Source organism: Trachinotus anak, unplaced genomic scaffold (assembly GCF_046630095.1).
Source record: "Trachinotus anak isolate AG129_WGS33_773 ecotype Australia unplaced genomic scaffold, CSIRO_AGI_Tana_v1 ptg000003l, whole genome shotgun sequence".
NCBI classification, from domain to species: domain Eukaryota; kingdom Metazoa; phylum Chordata; class Actinopteri; order Carangiformes; family Carangidae; genus Trachinotus; species Trachinotus anak.
In genome coordinates this window covers 13,359,627-13,375,306 of record NW_027273854.1, presented here as the reverse complement: position 1 = coordinate 13,375,306, position 15,680 = coordinate 13,359,627, and the positions used below count along the sequence as shown (strand labels likewise).

The following is a 15,680-nucleotide window of genomic DNA, read 5'->3' as shown; positions in this document are numbered from 1 at the left end:
AACATAGATGAGTAATAGTTATAACTCCTGAAACTCCACTTTGAAGCAATGCATAAATGGACGTACATGTGCAGGGACTTCTGAGCCTTGGCAGCTTCATCCTTGGAGCTATAGCGCACCACAGCGTTGCCCTGTGTCAGGTTGAGATGGAATGTGATGAGGGGGCCGTGCTGCATGCACAGTGTCCGCAGAGTTGAACCATCAATCTAAATAACAGGGATAAAGCCCACAGAAAGAGTAAAGCCATTAGTAGACGGATACAGTTGATTCTCAATGAGTTAAAGGCTCAGAGAGAGCATCTGATTGTGAACTGTTACCTGTGGAGTGAGGTTCCTCAGGACCAGCCAGCTACTGGTCCTGGTGGAGCTGTCTGTACTCCATGTGGTGCCTGCTATTAGGACACAAAAAGGGAGAAATTTGTTAGCACAAGGGTTTTTTTTGCTAACGGTGCTTGTTTGAAACCAAAATCAGTTACTAAAAACTGAATGGGTGGTGTCGATTTCTACTGCGAGAAAAGAAAAACCACCCAATGTCAGTTGACACTTGTTCAACCACAGGGAGATCACCTTAAGGTGTAAGGCAATCCTGCCTGCACTTCACCTTCAACAACGGGTCTGTGGTTGAATGCCGCATCAAAGAGCTGCTTGCTCTTCGAGTATGCTCGTACTGTAAATGCCACAACCATACTCACAGACACACCATGCCTCCATCTATATGAACTTCAGGCAGCTCACATTTAACGACAGCATAGGAAATGAACTGTGTCTTAGCTACGCAGCAAGCCTCAACTAATTTCAGTTTGTAGACATTTATTTTCATATCAATTATGAAAGTTAACTCTATTCACTCATCACAATTATCACAGGCACTCTTAATTCAGAACACATGCCTCTTGTTGAAATTTTTTCTTATTACATTTTTTTGAAGCCATTTCTTTTAAAGAGAGATAAAATAAATTCATCTGGGATTTTGACAAAAAATGACTACTTTTCTTCTTTATCTACATACAAAAAGTTTGTGAAAAGGTTCAAAACTAGCTTTGATTGAGGGGCAAAGTTAGATTGTTCTGGTAACCATGAAATATTTATCTGTATTTCTTTGATTATTAATGTCCGAGTTTTCATTATAAAACCAACCCTATCAGCCGCTGAAGACCACTGCTGCTGAAGGAAGCAATTAAAGAGGGAAAGATAAAAAACCTCAGTCCCTAGCTCTCTAATTTTTCACAACAAGACACACCTGTGGTGTAAGAGCTGCTCCAGCCTTGGGCAAGACCCAGGGAGTTGCCCCCCCAGGTTGAGGAAGGCTTGGTGTTGGTGAGGCCAGGTGGGGGGCGGGAAGGGGCTGTGGTGCTGCTCCTGGGGCCCTGGGGGACCTTCCACAGCTCATGGGACAAAGAGGCCTGGCTGTGAGAAATGGGGCCTGGAGACCAAGTAGATTTCATCTCTGACAGTTTACCTGGGTGGAAAAGAGGGAGGGAAAGGTTGGCCTGCAGAACTGAGTGACCGAAACACAGCTGCTCCCAAAGGGGGGAGTCCTGCAGAGAAAAATGAGCAAAGTGCCTAAATAGAGGGGGGTTTAAAGTTTTCATTTTGACCAAAGGAGGGCGCAAAGTTGGATGTAAAGGCACCAATGATAAATAAATCCATTTCAGCAGATAAATAAGACACAACTAGTTTTGGAGGTTTAAAGTTCAGTCTACATCCCACAGTAACAGTAAGTCAACAAAAGTCAACAAACTCCACCCTCTTCTGTCTCACTTCCCATGCCACACACTAGAAAGAAGGAGAAACATGACAGGGGAAATATACACTGCACTGCATGAGAGGCAAAGTTGACAGGGAGAGAGCTCAGATGAGGGTCATATTTAATTGGGAGCAGTGATGTGAATGAAACAGGAGAGAGGTGGTTCTCCAGGGAATGGTTGAGACTCTGGGTTTTACAGTAAGAGGAGGGGGATAATGCTGATTTACAGCGATTGAGCCACTGTAATGTTGGGGGGTGAGGGTTATGGATAAACCATGTACCTGCGTCGTCCGTGTCCGGGGACGACAGACTGAACGAGCTAGTGTAGGCACTGACTGGCCAATCAGTGGAGGGAGGCAGAGCCTCGTTCTGAGATGAAGTGGGAGAGGAGCCTAAGCCGATGCCAGCAACACAAACAAACAGACAGACACAAACAAATAAGGAAAAAATAGCAGAGAGAGAAAATGGAGTAAAGGAAAAATGCACAACAAATGATGATAGTAAGCTCGTTAAGAAGAGAAGAGTATAAACTGGTAAATGACAGTGATTACAGAGGTAGTTAAAAGTAGGAAAATGAAGAACAAAAGAATAAGAAGCAGGCTCTCTGTGGTGGCAGCAGATACATGATACTCTCAGACAATTTTAGTGGACTTGGAATACACAGGGACACAGCTTGTTCTATTGAATTTCTTTTTGAAATTATGGGGGAAAGATATTTCCAAAATTTTTGCTCGGACATACTGTGTTTTTTTTTTTACTATGACATGGACAACCAAACACTTACTCAGAACGAAATCAAAGACACTTTTCTCTAAATTAGTTTGATCTTGTTCTCACCTCCACTCCTGTCCCGTAGCAGGTAGCGGTTGACATCTTGGATGTTGGTGTTGATTGTGGGCCCACTGGGGACACTGCCGGGGGTCACGTTGGGATCGGTCTCAGGGTCGATATTCTGGAGGCCCTTCCAGGGCACACCAGGGCAGAACTCTGAGAATCAGAATTAAAATGTGGCAAATGTTTTTTTATTATTATCATCAGGACAAAATTATGTGTCACTATACCCCATTTTTAGGAATGGAAAAGTGGTAGCAAAATGTTTCACGGCTAAAAGTTTTCCAGGGTTAGGGTCCTGGGTCCTGATTTGTTGCATTTTGGTTATTCTTTGACTTTTGTTTTCAACTTCGTGTTTACTTTGTTGTTTATACCAAGTCATTCACTTTGGTATAAAATTTTACACTGGGAGTGAGAAACAGAGTGGAAGAAATTACTACACAAGTAGCTGCCAACATGGCAAAACTAGATGAAACAAAAAGGTTGAATGTGATCTCCATCTGGCTCCCCCAATATTCCTAACCTGGTGGCCAGTTGATATTGGTCCCATTAGCCATCTTGTCACTGCTGCTCTTGCCCTGTCCCCAGCTGTCTGGGGGGACCAGAGGGCTGGTAGGAGAGTCTGAGCTGGACATCAGGCTGTAGGGACTGTAAGAGTCCTCCAGCTGAGGGGGTTTACCGGGGGGACCCAAGTTGGCACCTGAGAGAAGCAAACAAAAAAATAAAAACAACTTCAGATTAATATGAGGGAAATGTGGGAAATATTTGGGATTTTTTTTCTCCATCCAAAAAAATAGATAAAGACAGTGTATATGTTGACCTTGCTTTGCTTGTTCACACTACTTTTAATCCAACAGTCTAATATACTTTTAATATGAAGCTCTTAAATGTTTGGATAAAAGTGTTTTTCCAGCAGCCAGAGATCATGGTCTAGGTCTCCTGTGCCAACAAGGGCAGGACGAGCGGTTATGTAGCTGATCTAAACAGAATTTTTAACATCTTTCTTGCATATACATATACAACTTCCTGCCTGACCCACATTTAAAATCTGCATCCTGCATTTAGGAAAAAAAGGTGGTGTTATTTTGGTTTATTAGTTAAAGAGCCTGTTATCATAAATACAAAATTTGCATCAGAATGAAATATTTAATCTTTAATTACCCAGAATTCCCTTTCCTTTCTCACCATGCTTGCCCAGGCTGGGCTCTAGAGGAGAGGAGCTACCAGAGAGGCTTTCGATGGAGTTTGGGTGCGTCCACTGTGACAGGCGCGATTGGGGCTGAGGAGGTTCCTTCATAGACAGACCTCCAACCTCCATGCAGTTTACATTCATGTTGTGATTCAGTCCAGCTGAAGAGAATGACACAGCAGTGAGATGTTACTGCACAAGACCACAACGTTCAGTGCAGCATTATCTATTTGCCATCCAAAGAGCATGGTTAATGTCACTCACAGAGAGAATAGGGGCTGTAGGTATTGGGAGATGACTGCGGCTCTTTGGTCTGCAGGTCAGGGAGGCCTGGAGCCTGGGGGTGACCTGGAAACGAATCCAGGGTGGATTTGGCCCCACCAGGATGCAGGCCCGAGTGGGAGGGAGGTGGCTGCTGTTGCTGCTGCTTCATCAGCAGGGCTTGGGCCAGCTGACGCTGATGTTGTTGGATCTGCTGCTGCATGTTATTGATTGTACGTGCAACCTGGGACAACATCACAATGGAGACAAATTTAGCATCTATATTGTGTAGGTTCCGCTTTTACACAATTTTTTATTCCCTCTGCTTTGTTTTGGTAAAATAATCATATTTCAGAAAGCAGGAAAGAAAACTGAAAGTTATGAGGAAAACTTACTTGCTGCTCTTGTTGTCGAATGGGGCCAGAAACGTTGCGCTGCGCCTGCAACATCTGCTGCTGAATTTGTAAACGCTGGTATGCCTGCAGATCAGGTATAAGCATGGTTTCAATGTCAAAAGTTTGTCCGTACCCACCGTTGTAATTAAATAGTACCACAAAAATAATAAAAATGGCAGTTAATAAAACGGCTTAAACTCCATGTACTGAAAACATAAAAGTAAAAATAAAAGTTCAATTAAAAATGCTATTAATGCATTCAGGGCCCTTTGTAGGTTTGTGGACAAAGGCCCACCCCAGGCAATTATAACTATAATAATCTAATAACTTAAACTTAAAACAGACAAGTTTGAATGAGACTCACCAGTTGCAGCTGGTAAAGTTGATTCAGAAGGGTCATATGTTGAGGGTTTATTGGTGAGGTTAAAAGTGCAGGATTCAGACCAATGTTTTTTGCTGCAAACTGTAAGAGCTGTGCTTGAACCTGTGGGCCAACATTAAAAAGACAATGTTTTAACAAAATGAAAATGTAACAGAAAACATATGTTTGTGTTTGTGGTATAAAGAGGCCTAAACTGATATGTGATGTGAAACTCATATCAGAGATGTTTTTAAAAACTGATGTGAATGTAGAATATTTAACACTGCTTTCATTAAAACGCTTATCTACTTATCTGTTTATATATTAAGTAAGAAATTAGGTCTAATGTGCGTATCTCGGTGTGTCTGTGTGTATACCTGAGGGGAGAGAAACTGAGGCACTTGAGCACGTAGACTAGGCTGAGAGGAGCTGAGAGGCGGCACTGGTGGCTGAGGAGGCGGCTGCGGCTGCTGCATGGTCCGGGCTTGTGCTGCTCCACCACCGCCAAACATTCCACTCTGCATCTGCAGGACATAGAAAGAGTGAAAAGAAAGAGCCAGTCAACTTCTGCTTCAGTAAAACCCACTGGCAAGGTTCACCACAAGAAGAGATTGTTTGATTATTCATTGCATCTGTCCCACCACAGTGGTCATGAAAAGGCCACAGTTCCCGCAATTCCTTAAAAACTCAAACTCAAATTAAATCAGGGTGTCTCATTAGATTGAGGGTAGATTCCTACAACTTACTATCTTACATTTACAAATATGAGTTAAGTATATGGTATCCTGCATCAAAATTCAAAATTATTTCATGCACAGTATATTTTTATGTAAATTAATGAGTAACTAGCTCACCTTATCCATGAAGGGCAAGCGGGGGTCTGCTGAAGGGTCTTTGGAAAGAAGTGGAGGCCGAGGGCAGCTCATGGGCTTGTTGATGAGCCCGTTGTTGTAGTCGTGGCCGGCAATCCCCATCCCTCGCTTGTCCAGTTCCGTCTTCTTCTCCAGCAGGGCACTCATGGCCTGGTCCAGGTTCATGTTGTTGCTCTTCAGAGCCTCCTCTGCTGGATCCCTCTGGAGGACAGATCAGAAAGATTCAGTGATGAGACGCCAATGGAAAAGTGTAGAGCTGAACAACATACTGTTTCAAATTCAAACCTTTTCATGACTCATTTTACAAATACAAAGTAAAAATATATTTTTAAATAAAATTTCTTAATAGTATGGTGCAACCATCACCGATCAAAGGTTAAAAAAAGTATAAAAAAAAATACATTAATGAAAAAAAAACTGTTTGTTCCTAGTATTGATTGACAGCATTGCAGAAGTTAAGCAGTGTAGTGTCATTTCAACTCACAGGGAAGCCCATGTCTGTAAGCTGTTTGATGAGACGATTCATGATCCAGGCATCTTCCTGCTTCCCTGGGACCTTCCCCTGGGGGAGATGATGATGAAAAATTACTTCCATAGTAACTCAGATATATTTCACCGACATAAAAATGTAATATCAAATTGTTTGCAAAGGACTCAGGGACCATTCAATGTGTAATTCGCCGTGCTTCACACCTTCTGTGGGCCCTTTTTGGATGCATTGCCCCAAGAGTTACAGGAGGAGTTGCTCTCCTGGGAGGCAGTGCTGTTCCACATGTCTCCTTCTTCAGTGTCCCACTGGCCCCCTGACAGGCTCAGCTCCTCACCTCCACCTCCCCATCCGTCTTGCATAGGTTTGGGGGCTGAAAAAAAAACACACAAGAGAAAATGTTCATCAAGCAGTGTGAAGGGCAAATGCGTAGGTTTACTTTGACAGATGCCTTATGTGATAAATTCTGATGTTGGTCTTTAAAATTAACTTTTAAAGCACAGGTTACTAACAAATATGAATAATAGATAATACAGAGTAAAGTATTAACTAATGCCATGTAACAGTGATAGAACCTTGTATGAGAGGTTTTATTTTGGAAAATCTAACCCTTTAAATGTGTCTGACATGGTTCAAGTTCAAGTTAGGTTATCAAGCAAGTGGTTGTCATCCCATCTTATGTTTTAAAACTTTTAGTTTTAATATTTTAAAACATAAGATGACCTCAAAACCTTAAGTTTTAACACATAATGTTAAGACAACTCTTTGATGAAAGAAAATGAAAGAAACAAAAACAATCAGTCTTGGAAAAATCTTACTCTGTGACAGCCACTAGGGGGCAGTGTGGATTTCTGTGTGAAATCCCCAGCACTCTTACTTTCCTTGTGCCATATTGATGTCCTTGACTCATCAGGAGAGAATTACTCAACTTTTTTCAGCAATGGAGCACCCATGTGTTGTCATTATCTCTCAAAAGGTATGCACACTTGGTAAAGACTAACTCATAAAACCACTCAGGGTTACACTATTTACCAGGTTTGCAGGATGCAGTCGTCATCGTTGGGTTGCCTCTGCCATAGCTGTCCGAGTTACCGTCTCCCCAGCCTCCACAGCTCCCAGTTGGTTTGCCCCAGGCAGACGTCCCATTATCCACGCTGACAGGAGAGGGTGCAGGTTCCCCCCAAGAGCTCTCTGATTTTGTGTGGGAGTTGGGCAAGTCTCCCCAACCTAGAGGACACATAAGAAGAATGGCCTGTCAAAAAATACTTTAATGTGCATAAACCAATATCTAAAAAAAACTCATGATTTTGATGCTTTGGATCCAGTCATAAGTTAAGATGATTTCCCGATGTGTCTCATGTGACTTATTTTCTCATAAGAAGGCAGAAAGCTATATTATAAAAACATAAAATAATCAAGAAACTATTACAGTATGAGAAACAAATTTTTAAATTTCAAATTTTTATTGACTAGAAATATCAGGAAAACTGAAACATTCCCCAAACCATTTCACATTCGGTGGTTTTAAATTTTTGTCTTGAATTTACTAGCCATGCAAATTTAAAAGGCAAAGTACGAATCATTGGTTTAAGCTGTTTGTGCTGGCTCATGTTAGAAAAAATGTTGTGCTTAAGAGTGTGTGACGCTCATGCTCACTTTAATCTAAAATCACTTCCAGAAAGTCTTCCTTTCTGTGTTTTTTTGCTAAATAACTGCCAAACTTGTACACACTCAGGCTATCTCACATCTGATTAACTGTTTCCTATTTGTTGATATAAACTGAGCCTCAAGTCCAACTGTGCCACTGGTTATCACTGTCACCACGTTTATCCGTCTGTTTTGGAGTGTGAAATGCCAGTCGTACAGGGATGCAGAGACCTGGGCTTGGCTTAGCAGGAACGCTGACTGAGGGAGGAGATGCCCATTTAAGATTTGGCACAGCCTGGTCCCTTTTGGCATGAGAGACACAGTGCTGTCTCTGGCCCTGTTGGAGTGCCAGGCTCAGCTTAGCTCTCTCTCCAGGGAGAGGTCAAGTCCTAAAGGCTGCTCCAAAATTATATTATAAAATTCAACCTTCTTGTATGACAGGGCTAAGTGCTACACTGACCTAAATGTGGCATACTGAGACAAACAAATTTTATTATGTTCTTGTGTTTTACCACTTTATACCCACAGTGATTAATACTGAAGCCTTATCCTTATTTGTTTTTAACCTCCTGTGCACAACAGCCAGTAAATGCCAATGTGGAATCAGCATGCAGGGTCAGGTGAGGGACAGCAGGGGGCGTCTGAACCCTCTCACTTCATAGGGGTTTGCTCCACCTCCTCCTTTCAACTACTGACAGATGGTGGCTCCCATATAATCACACATTTCCGATCCTTCTCAAACTGCTTGTGGTGAATCGCTATTTTCACAAGGCACTTTGTAAACAGCATTCTTGTGCTTCCTTTGGGTACCCATGTGAGGTTTCCAGGGTGACCCACACAGACATGCCCGGTGTTGTGAAATGTGAGGAGCCTCATGGAGGGACAGGGCTGGCACTGCTCAACTCATTTGGATAGTCGATTAGATGTAAATCCAGAGAGGGCAAACTAGGTCAAGATTTTACCTTTAAGTGGATCAACAGCTTGGAGCTTAACAGTGCACTGTGCTAACAACCTAGCCAGCTTTTATATTTGACACCTTTGCTTGGACCGTGAAAAAGAAAGAGAAAGAGGTATAAAAAAATGTAACCAATATAATTTCCACTGAGTTATATTTTGATAATCTGAAAATTAGTCATGTTTAAAATGTGAGTATTGGTATTATAATTTCTTTATATACTATAATTCAGTGAATGTGACACACTTAGATTAGTGGCTCTATTACACATTGCAATATCAGAGCATTATGTTGTCTTACCTTGAGCTATTAGGGGAGCCCTGTTGTGTGATGGCCCTGGCTGGTGTTGCACAACAGGATCCATGGGCCCACTGGTGGGCCCTGGGTTCTGGGAGTTTTGGCTGTGGTTCTGTGAAGGTGCAGGCGGCCCGTGATAGGGGTGATTGTGAGAGTGGGGATGGTTGTTGTTGGGGCCTGGGGGATTATTGCCTCCAGTGGTAACTTTAGCCTGGGACATTCCTGGATTGTTCCTGTCCCAAAGGTTGACTGCCTTGTTGTAGGCACCAGGGTCGCCCCAGGCTGAGGTCCCATCATCTATCTCCATCTTTCGTCGGATTGAAGGTGGGGAGGGCTCTTCCCAGCCTGTAGGCTCAGCTGAGGACTCCTGCTTGCTGCCAACCCAGCCTCCACCTTGCTTTACTGTGCCTGAGCCACCCCAAGAGCCTATGCCCCCTGCTCCACCACTACAACTGGGCCCATCCTGAGGCTTGCCCCCCCAACCTTGAGGAGGGCCACTGGGTCGCTGGGAAACTGGCTCTCCCCAGGCACCATTTCCTCCAGCTCCAGATATCCCAGGTCCAGAAGCAGGCATTCCCCAGCCTCGTTGGTTTTCCTTCCAGCCTCCTGCTTCTCCTTCCCAGGCAGGGTTAGTGGGACTTTTTTTGTTCTCCTCTGGTTCTCCCCAGTCCCCTGCGTTATTGCTCCCTCCACTATTGCCCCACCTGTGGGATGCTTTGGGTTGCTCTCCCCAGCCCTGGGATGTTGTCTTGATGTGAGAATCGTCCCACCCACTTGACTTTTCCTCTCCCCAGGATTGACCACCATTTTTGGGTACACTGGTAGTGGGGCCTCCTGTTGGATGGTTCCCCCATCTACCAGGGCCACCTGGGGGCTTAATGCTGTTGGGTGGCTCTCCCCAACCAGAGCTGGGCTGGTTGGTAGCTGCTATGCTTCCACCCCAACCTGAAGCTCCCTGAGAACCAGGCACATCATTTTTGTTCCCAGAGTCAGTCCTCTGAGTGGGGCCCATGTTAGTGTTGGAGGGCCCCTTGGCATCACTTGGTGTGGCTGGGCAAGAGCCCCATGATTCAGTGCCTGCATCAGTCTTACGTTTAGTATCATCCATATCCCAGGAGGTGTGCTGGCGAACAGGGGTCTGTCCCCAACCAGTGTTACACAGCACTCTGGGGTCCAGATCCTGGGCAGGCAGCAGAGGAGCTGGATTATCTCTGGATGAATGGTCTCTGTGTTGGTGATGTCCTTCCATGCTGTCACTGCTCCCTTCACTGGCACCAGCTGTGCTCACAGCTCTGCCCCAAGGACTAGCCTGTGGATCCTGGGGAGGGGAGCTTGGGGCATCCCAGCCTCCCTGGGTCTCTTCAGTGTGCTGTTTCCCCCAGTCTCCAGACTGGTCACCCCAGCCTCCAGATTTTCCTGCTCCACCTCCTCCATGGCTCCAGCCAGAGTCCCAGCCAGATGCCTCCTTAGATGAAGGTGCCTTAGAGTCTCCACTGTTACCCCATACTGAGCTACTATCTTCTCCATTGACCTGTGGGACCCCTGATGGGGGTTGACCCATGGAACCCAAGCCTACAGATGCACTCCCCCAGCTAGGTAAGCTGCGGATGGGGCTGGGGGGTTCCTGCTTATTAGTGTGATTTGGTCCATCAGTTTTAAGGTTCTGAGGTTCTGAACTGAAAGACACATTCGTGGACGGGGAGGGGTGCGCCTCTGACGTGTCAGAGGTCATTATACTACCCCAGGCGCTGCCAATCCCCGAGGAGTTGCTGTTAGTGTTGGCTCCAGTACAGGTGCTGGTCTGGGCTGATGGGGGGCCAGGTGGATTACAGAGGTTGGGTGTAGGTTGAGGAGGTGAAATGGTGTTGGCTCCCCCTGAGCTGCCTCCCCCTGCGCCACCCCCATCATGCCCCAGCATGGGCCAAGCAGATGGGTTGGCATTAGGGTTTAGGTTCAAGTTAAAGTTGGTGGTTGAGGATGATGAAGAAGAGCCCCAGCCCCTGTTGCCTGCTCCCCCCACTGGACTGTCACTCTTCCCCTCATTCCCCACTGAGGACTGAGGGGGGCAATGGGAGGGTCCAGGCCCAGAGCCCCAGCTTCGATTGACTGCAACCTGGCTAGAGAGCATGTTGGTTCCAGTATGATTGGCAGGGCTGGGCCCACTGTTGGCCTTGCTGCTAAGGTGGTTGGCAGGAAAGTGGCCTGTCTGGCTATTGGCCCCTGTGGCCATATTCACTGTATTGCAACTACTACTAGTACTGCTGCTGCTGCTGGTCAAGTGACCAGGGTCAGTATCCAAAGGGCATCCTCCTGGAGGGGCCTGGCTCTGGCTGAGGGTAATAGAGGGCCAAGCCTCTGTATCCTTCTGGTCAATGATCAGTTGATCCCAACCACTGAGATTTGTGGAAGATGCAGCACTTGTGGTACTCCTGTTGGCTGGCAGGTGTCCCCAGAGGGGATTATCATACTGGGCTCCCTGGCCACTCTGTGGGGGCAGTTCTGTATGAGAAAGAGAAAGAACAGAACATGAGCATGAGCGAGAGTATGAGTGAAGAGAGGTTTTAAGTTAAGTACGTCATCACTCCCACATATGCTTAGTAAGGTTGAAATACCATGGCAACACATAAGGTGTCTACTTATTTGTACAGAGACTTCACAGAATGCTTTATTAATGAAAATAAACCACCCACACTGAAAGTGCAAACACAGAGAGGAGAATGACTAATACCATAACAGAGGGAGCTTTAATTAGAAAATAAATACAATATTTATACACTTTATTCAAAAACTTCTTTCACACATGCACTGCTTCCCTGAGCTTATCTAGACATTACCTGGAGGAGCTGTATTTGTGAACACAAACAGTAGGACTGGACGCTAAACGGACTCTACCCTGCCAGCTCCCTAGTGCAAAGTCTGTGTAATGTCCGATCGAGCCCATGTGTGAACAGAGACGGTCAGTGTCTGGAGATGAGGTTTGATGATGATGTTTCTATCGTGTGACTGGTGCAAAAAAATACCTGACTGGAGAGAGGAAATTAGAGATGTAGTATCAATACAAAACCAGTCATCATTATGATGGCCTGGTCCTGCCTCCCGTATGCTCTACCCAGGCACCACCCCTTGCCTAAACCAAAAGGAGTATTTACAGTAGGTGAAAAGGCATCTGACACAGACAATCTGTCTGCTGGGTGAAAGGGTAGTGTCTGGACCTCATTAACCAGACATTGTCTGGAGTTCATAAGAGAAAACGGCAAAAAACTATATGTTTTCATAGGTCACACATAGATTTCAAAGACACTATGACTTAAGACAGAACCAATGCTCCACTAAGATAAGATGAAAAGATATTCACACTACAGACTACAATGCAATATTGTTAAGCATATGTACCACCATAATAAAGCAGTCATGAGGGAGCTACGGAGGACTTGTATTTGCTGTATCTGAAATCTCAAAACCAATTATTGCTAAAAACTTAAAATAAATCACTGTTTTAATTTTTTTTAATTTACCAATGTAGTGGGAACTCAGACATACATCATACACCATTTTATAATCATTGCAGATATTATTCAAACTGAGACTGCATATTCTGTTTCTGTTATATTTCTATCTAGGTATATAACAAATCAAATTTGATTAATTAAATAATGCATACTTTTGTCACATATGAAATTAAAAGCCCTAATACACCAGATAAGCACTGTATCTTTCTAATAGGTCACCCCAAGAACTCTCATATCTGGAAACCATATTAGAGAATGTAATCAATGGCAAGGATCATGCAGCTGAGTCATCCTTCAACGTCTGACCTAATAACCACTACAGTTAAGACCTCTGCTTGACATCAATACAGAGCAGAAATACTCTGAACTAGCCCTGGGCAACCTGTCCTCTCACCGACACGTCAGCCTCCATCTGCCTGTGCAACTGCTCTGACAACTCAAAGTAATGCTTAGAGTTTCCTTCGAGCTCCCTGCAGTTCCAGTGTGCGTATGGATTGTCTTTGTAGTGTAAGCCCAGTTGCAGATCATGAGTTGGCACCACCACATTGCCCATTTCTGCCGTCACTTGTGCTACGGCTGCTGTTGTTGTTTACATGTACCTTCACATGCACGCTTAGTCTGCATGCATAGACTCTGACTGTATCACAACTACATGAGGGAAGTGACAGCATTTGTGTACCTCCCTATTTTCAAGCTTACTTCAGTGCTTGCAACTAAAGCAGAGAGAGGAGACAGTGAGAGAGTGGGGGGGGGGAGAGGGCACTGTGTTTCTGACACACAGCGCTGTCGTTCTGTAGTCACTCTACTGAGAAGTGCAGGACCGCCATTTTCTCAGTCCTGAACTAGAGCCAAAAAGGCTCTGAGCTACCGTCTGTATCTCCACCATCGCTGCTTTAATAGCACGCATGTTTCAGTGACAATGATAAACACAACACATAAGAACTCAACACTGCATGCTTGCAATGCACTGTTGCTGCAGCTTTAATGTTTAAAAGTGCTCATCTACACGTTGTGTAAAAACAAGCCGCCAAAACAACACAGAGGCAGACAAGAGAGAAAAACAGGGAGATTGAAGAGGAAAGGAGGGTGTGAAATACCTGTGGAGAGGTGCCTCCCAACCATCCTGTAAAGAGCTAGGTTTTGTGCGACGCAGCGACCATCCTTGTCTCAATATGTCTGCTCGGATCGCCAAGCTTCTGAGGCTCATTTCTGAAATGCTGCCAAGAAGTTGCACAGCTCTTGCGCGGCATGAGACAACTCCCCCCCCCCTCCCCCCTCCCCCCCTCCCTTCCTTCCTCACCCCTCATGCTCTGTCCCTCCCACCAACATTGCTTTGGCTGGGTTTCTCCTCTTCTATCTATTGCCTCCCTCTGGCTTTATTTATATCATGCTCTATTCCTATCTTGACGAAGGATATTCTCTCTCTCTCTCTCTCTCTCTCTCTCTCTCTCTGGAAAAGCACTGAAAGAAGGCTAGTTGGGGGAGGGGATGGGGAGAGGATAGGGGGAGGCTTGGTTAACAGCTGAGCGATAATGTGTGGAGACTTTCATTATGCACTCATGAGGCAAGAGGTAAAACAAAACAAAAGCGGGGCTCTTCTAATCTCCCCCCATCCTCACATCTTTCAACCCTTCAAAACTGTCACTAAATATTTAGCCAAGACCACTCCATCCGCAATTAGTACTGCCGCCCACAATGGAAAGCCTCATGAATAGCAGTGGCAGGCAAGAGAGAGAGCAAGCAAAACCTCACAAAAGCCTGCTGCACCCCCTCCAGCGCTGGAATGGCAATTTTCTCAGACATGCACGTGTTTATGTATGAACAGTCATATCATCAGATCACACGTGATGACAAATGTCTGTTTTTGTCTTGAACTACAGGCTGGGAAAATAGTGATCATAAGCAGCAGCACTAAGTTTTGGACAGAAAACTGTCTCTTCATACGGATGCTTCTTAGGCACAGGGCAAGGTCATGAAACAAGCAAGCTCATGTGGTTTTGGTTACAGTGAACAATTAGGGGTTGGTGATCTGGTCCTAAACATGGCACTAAGGCTACAGGGGGAAGGCTTTGAACTTGAGAGATAACAGTGGAAGACAGGCATTAGACTTGATAGAAGGCATGGGGGGAGGAGGATAGAAGGGCAGCTTGGCAAAAGAAAAAAAAGAGCAGCAGCCGCCTGGATCAAGGCTGGTATTGTTTACAAATGATCCCAGTGCCCACCCAACAACACAATAAGTCAATGTTTGGTGGAGAACAGAGTCCCTTTATGGCTGAAGCTCAGCCCCCTGTGCCTCTCCACTGTAAGGACCCAACACGCGGTGAGGTCATGCCAAGCTAATGGCCACTTGCTCCTTTGTGTGTTCAAATACACACAGTAACAACACTACATCTCCTGGGTGGATGCAAACAGAAAACACGTACTACTTCCTGGATGTTCAGATTAGCAGGCAAACCTTCCTGTCCTACTTTCCTTCAGCCTTCCAACATTTTTTATTTACATAGCAGGAGGAAATGTATCCATGCACAACATATAGGGTGGGTGTGGTGGTGGTTGAGCCGGTGGTTGGGGGCTGGCTGGGTGCAAGGGGTCAAGTAAAGAGGGAACAACAGGAATGAAAGTACAAAGAAAGTCAGGACAGAAAATGAAGGACAGAGATGGATGTTGAGAGATGGAAGGAGAAGTAATGTAGGAGAGCTGTGTGGGCCTCAGCTGGACTGATCCTGGCTTAATGAAGTCCCTGAGGGGCACAGAGACTGGATGGTACAGAGCTGACAATGCATGCTGCCAGCCAGATGAACTAGCTCTCTGACGGGCACACACACACACGAAAAATACCTATCAGGAATGTGCTTCCTCTGTGTGTAATGATTGCAAATCCCTATTGTTTTTCATTTGGGGCACTTACACAGCACATCACTGTAAAGCAACAACATATACAAGCAAGGATCACATCATCCTAAACTGCATATATAGTTGGGTCTAGTTTGGATATATAGTTTTCTATAATGAAGGAACACAGTTTGGTTTTAGTTCTACCAGTTTTTAAATTTACTATTTCATAGTAATAACATTACACTGTAATCTGCTTACTGACACATTCACTATGACACCTAACGTGTTTAGAAAT

At 44.9% G+C, this 15,680-nt stretch overlaps 1 protein-coding gene across 4 annotated transcripts in view; it reads right to left on the bottom strand.

Annotated features, from left to right (window-relative positions):
* The window catches only part of tnrc6c1 (trinucleotide repeat containing adaptor 6C1), a 44,918-nt gene that overhangs the window by 7,475 nt on the left and 21,763 nt on the right, over nt 1-15,680 (bottom strand). The window contains exons 5-20 of one of the 4 annotated variants that reach the window (XM_071473863.1): nt 9,045-11,540; nt 7,175-7,369; nt 6,349-6,515; nt 6,140-6,217; nt 5,638-5,856; nt 5,161-5,307; nt 4,787-4,906; nt 4,423-4,506; nt 4,031-4,271; nt 3,763-3,927; nt 3,101-3,277; nt 2,584-2,733; nt 2,028-2,138; nt 1,240-1,458; nt 318-391; nt 67-206 (exon numbers count right to left, since the gene is read on the bottom strand). In XM_071473863.1, coding sequence (XP_071329964.1) covers nt 67-206; nt 318-391; nt 1,240-1,458; nt 2,028-2,138; nt 2,584-2,733; nt 3,101-3,277; nt 3,763-3,927; nt 4,031-4,271; nt 4,423-4,506; nt 4,787-4,906; nt 5,161-5,307; nt 5,638-5,856; nt 6,140-6,217; nt 6,349-6,515; nt 7,175-7,369; nt 9,045-11,540 — 4,783 coding nt within the window. Of the gene's footprint in view, nt 1-66; nt 207-317; nt 392-1,239; nt 1,459-2,027; nt 2,139-2,583; nt 2,734-3,100; nt 3,278-3,738; nt 3,928-4,030; nt 4,272-4,422; nt 4,507-4,786; nt 4,907-5,160; nt 5,308-5,637; nt 5,857-6,139; nt 6,218-6,348; nt 6,516-7,174; nt 7,370-9,044; nt 11,541-15,680 lie in introns of all 4 variants that reach the window. The other 3 variants (XM_071473866.1, XM_071473864.1, XM_071473865.1) reach the window with 3 other exon arrangements.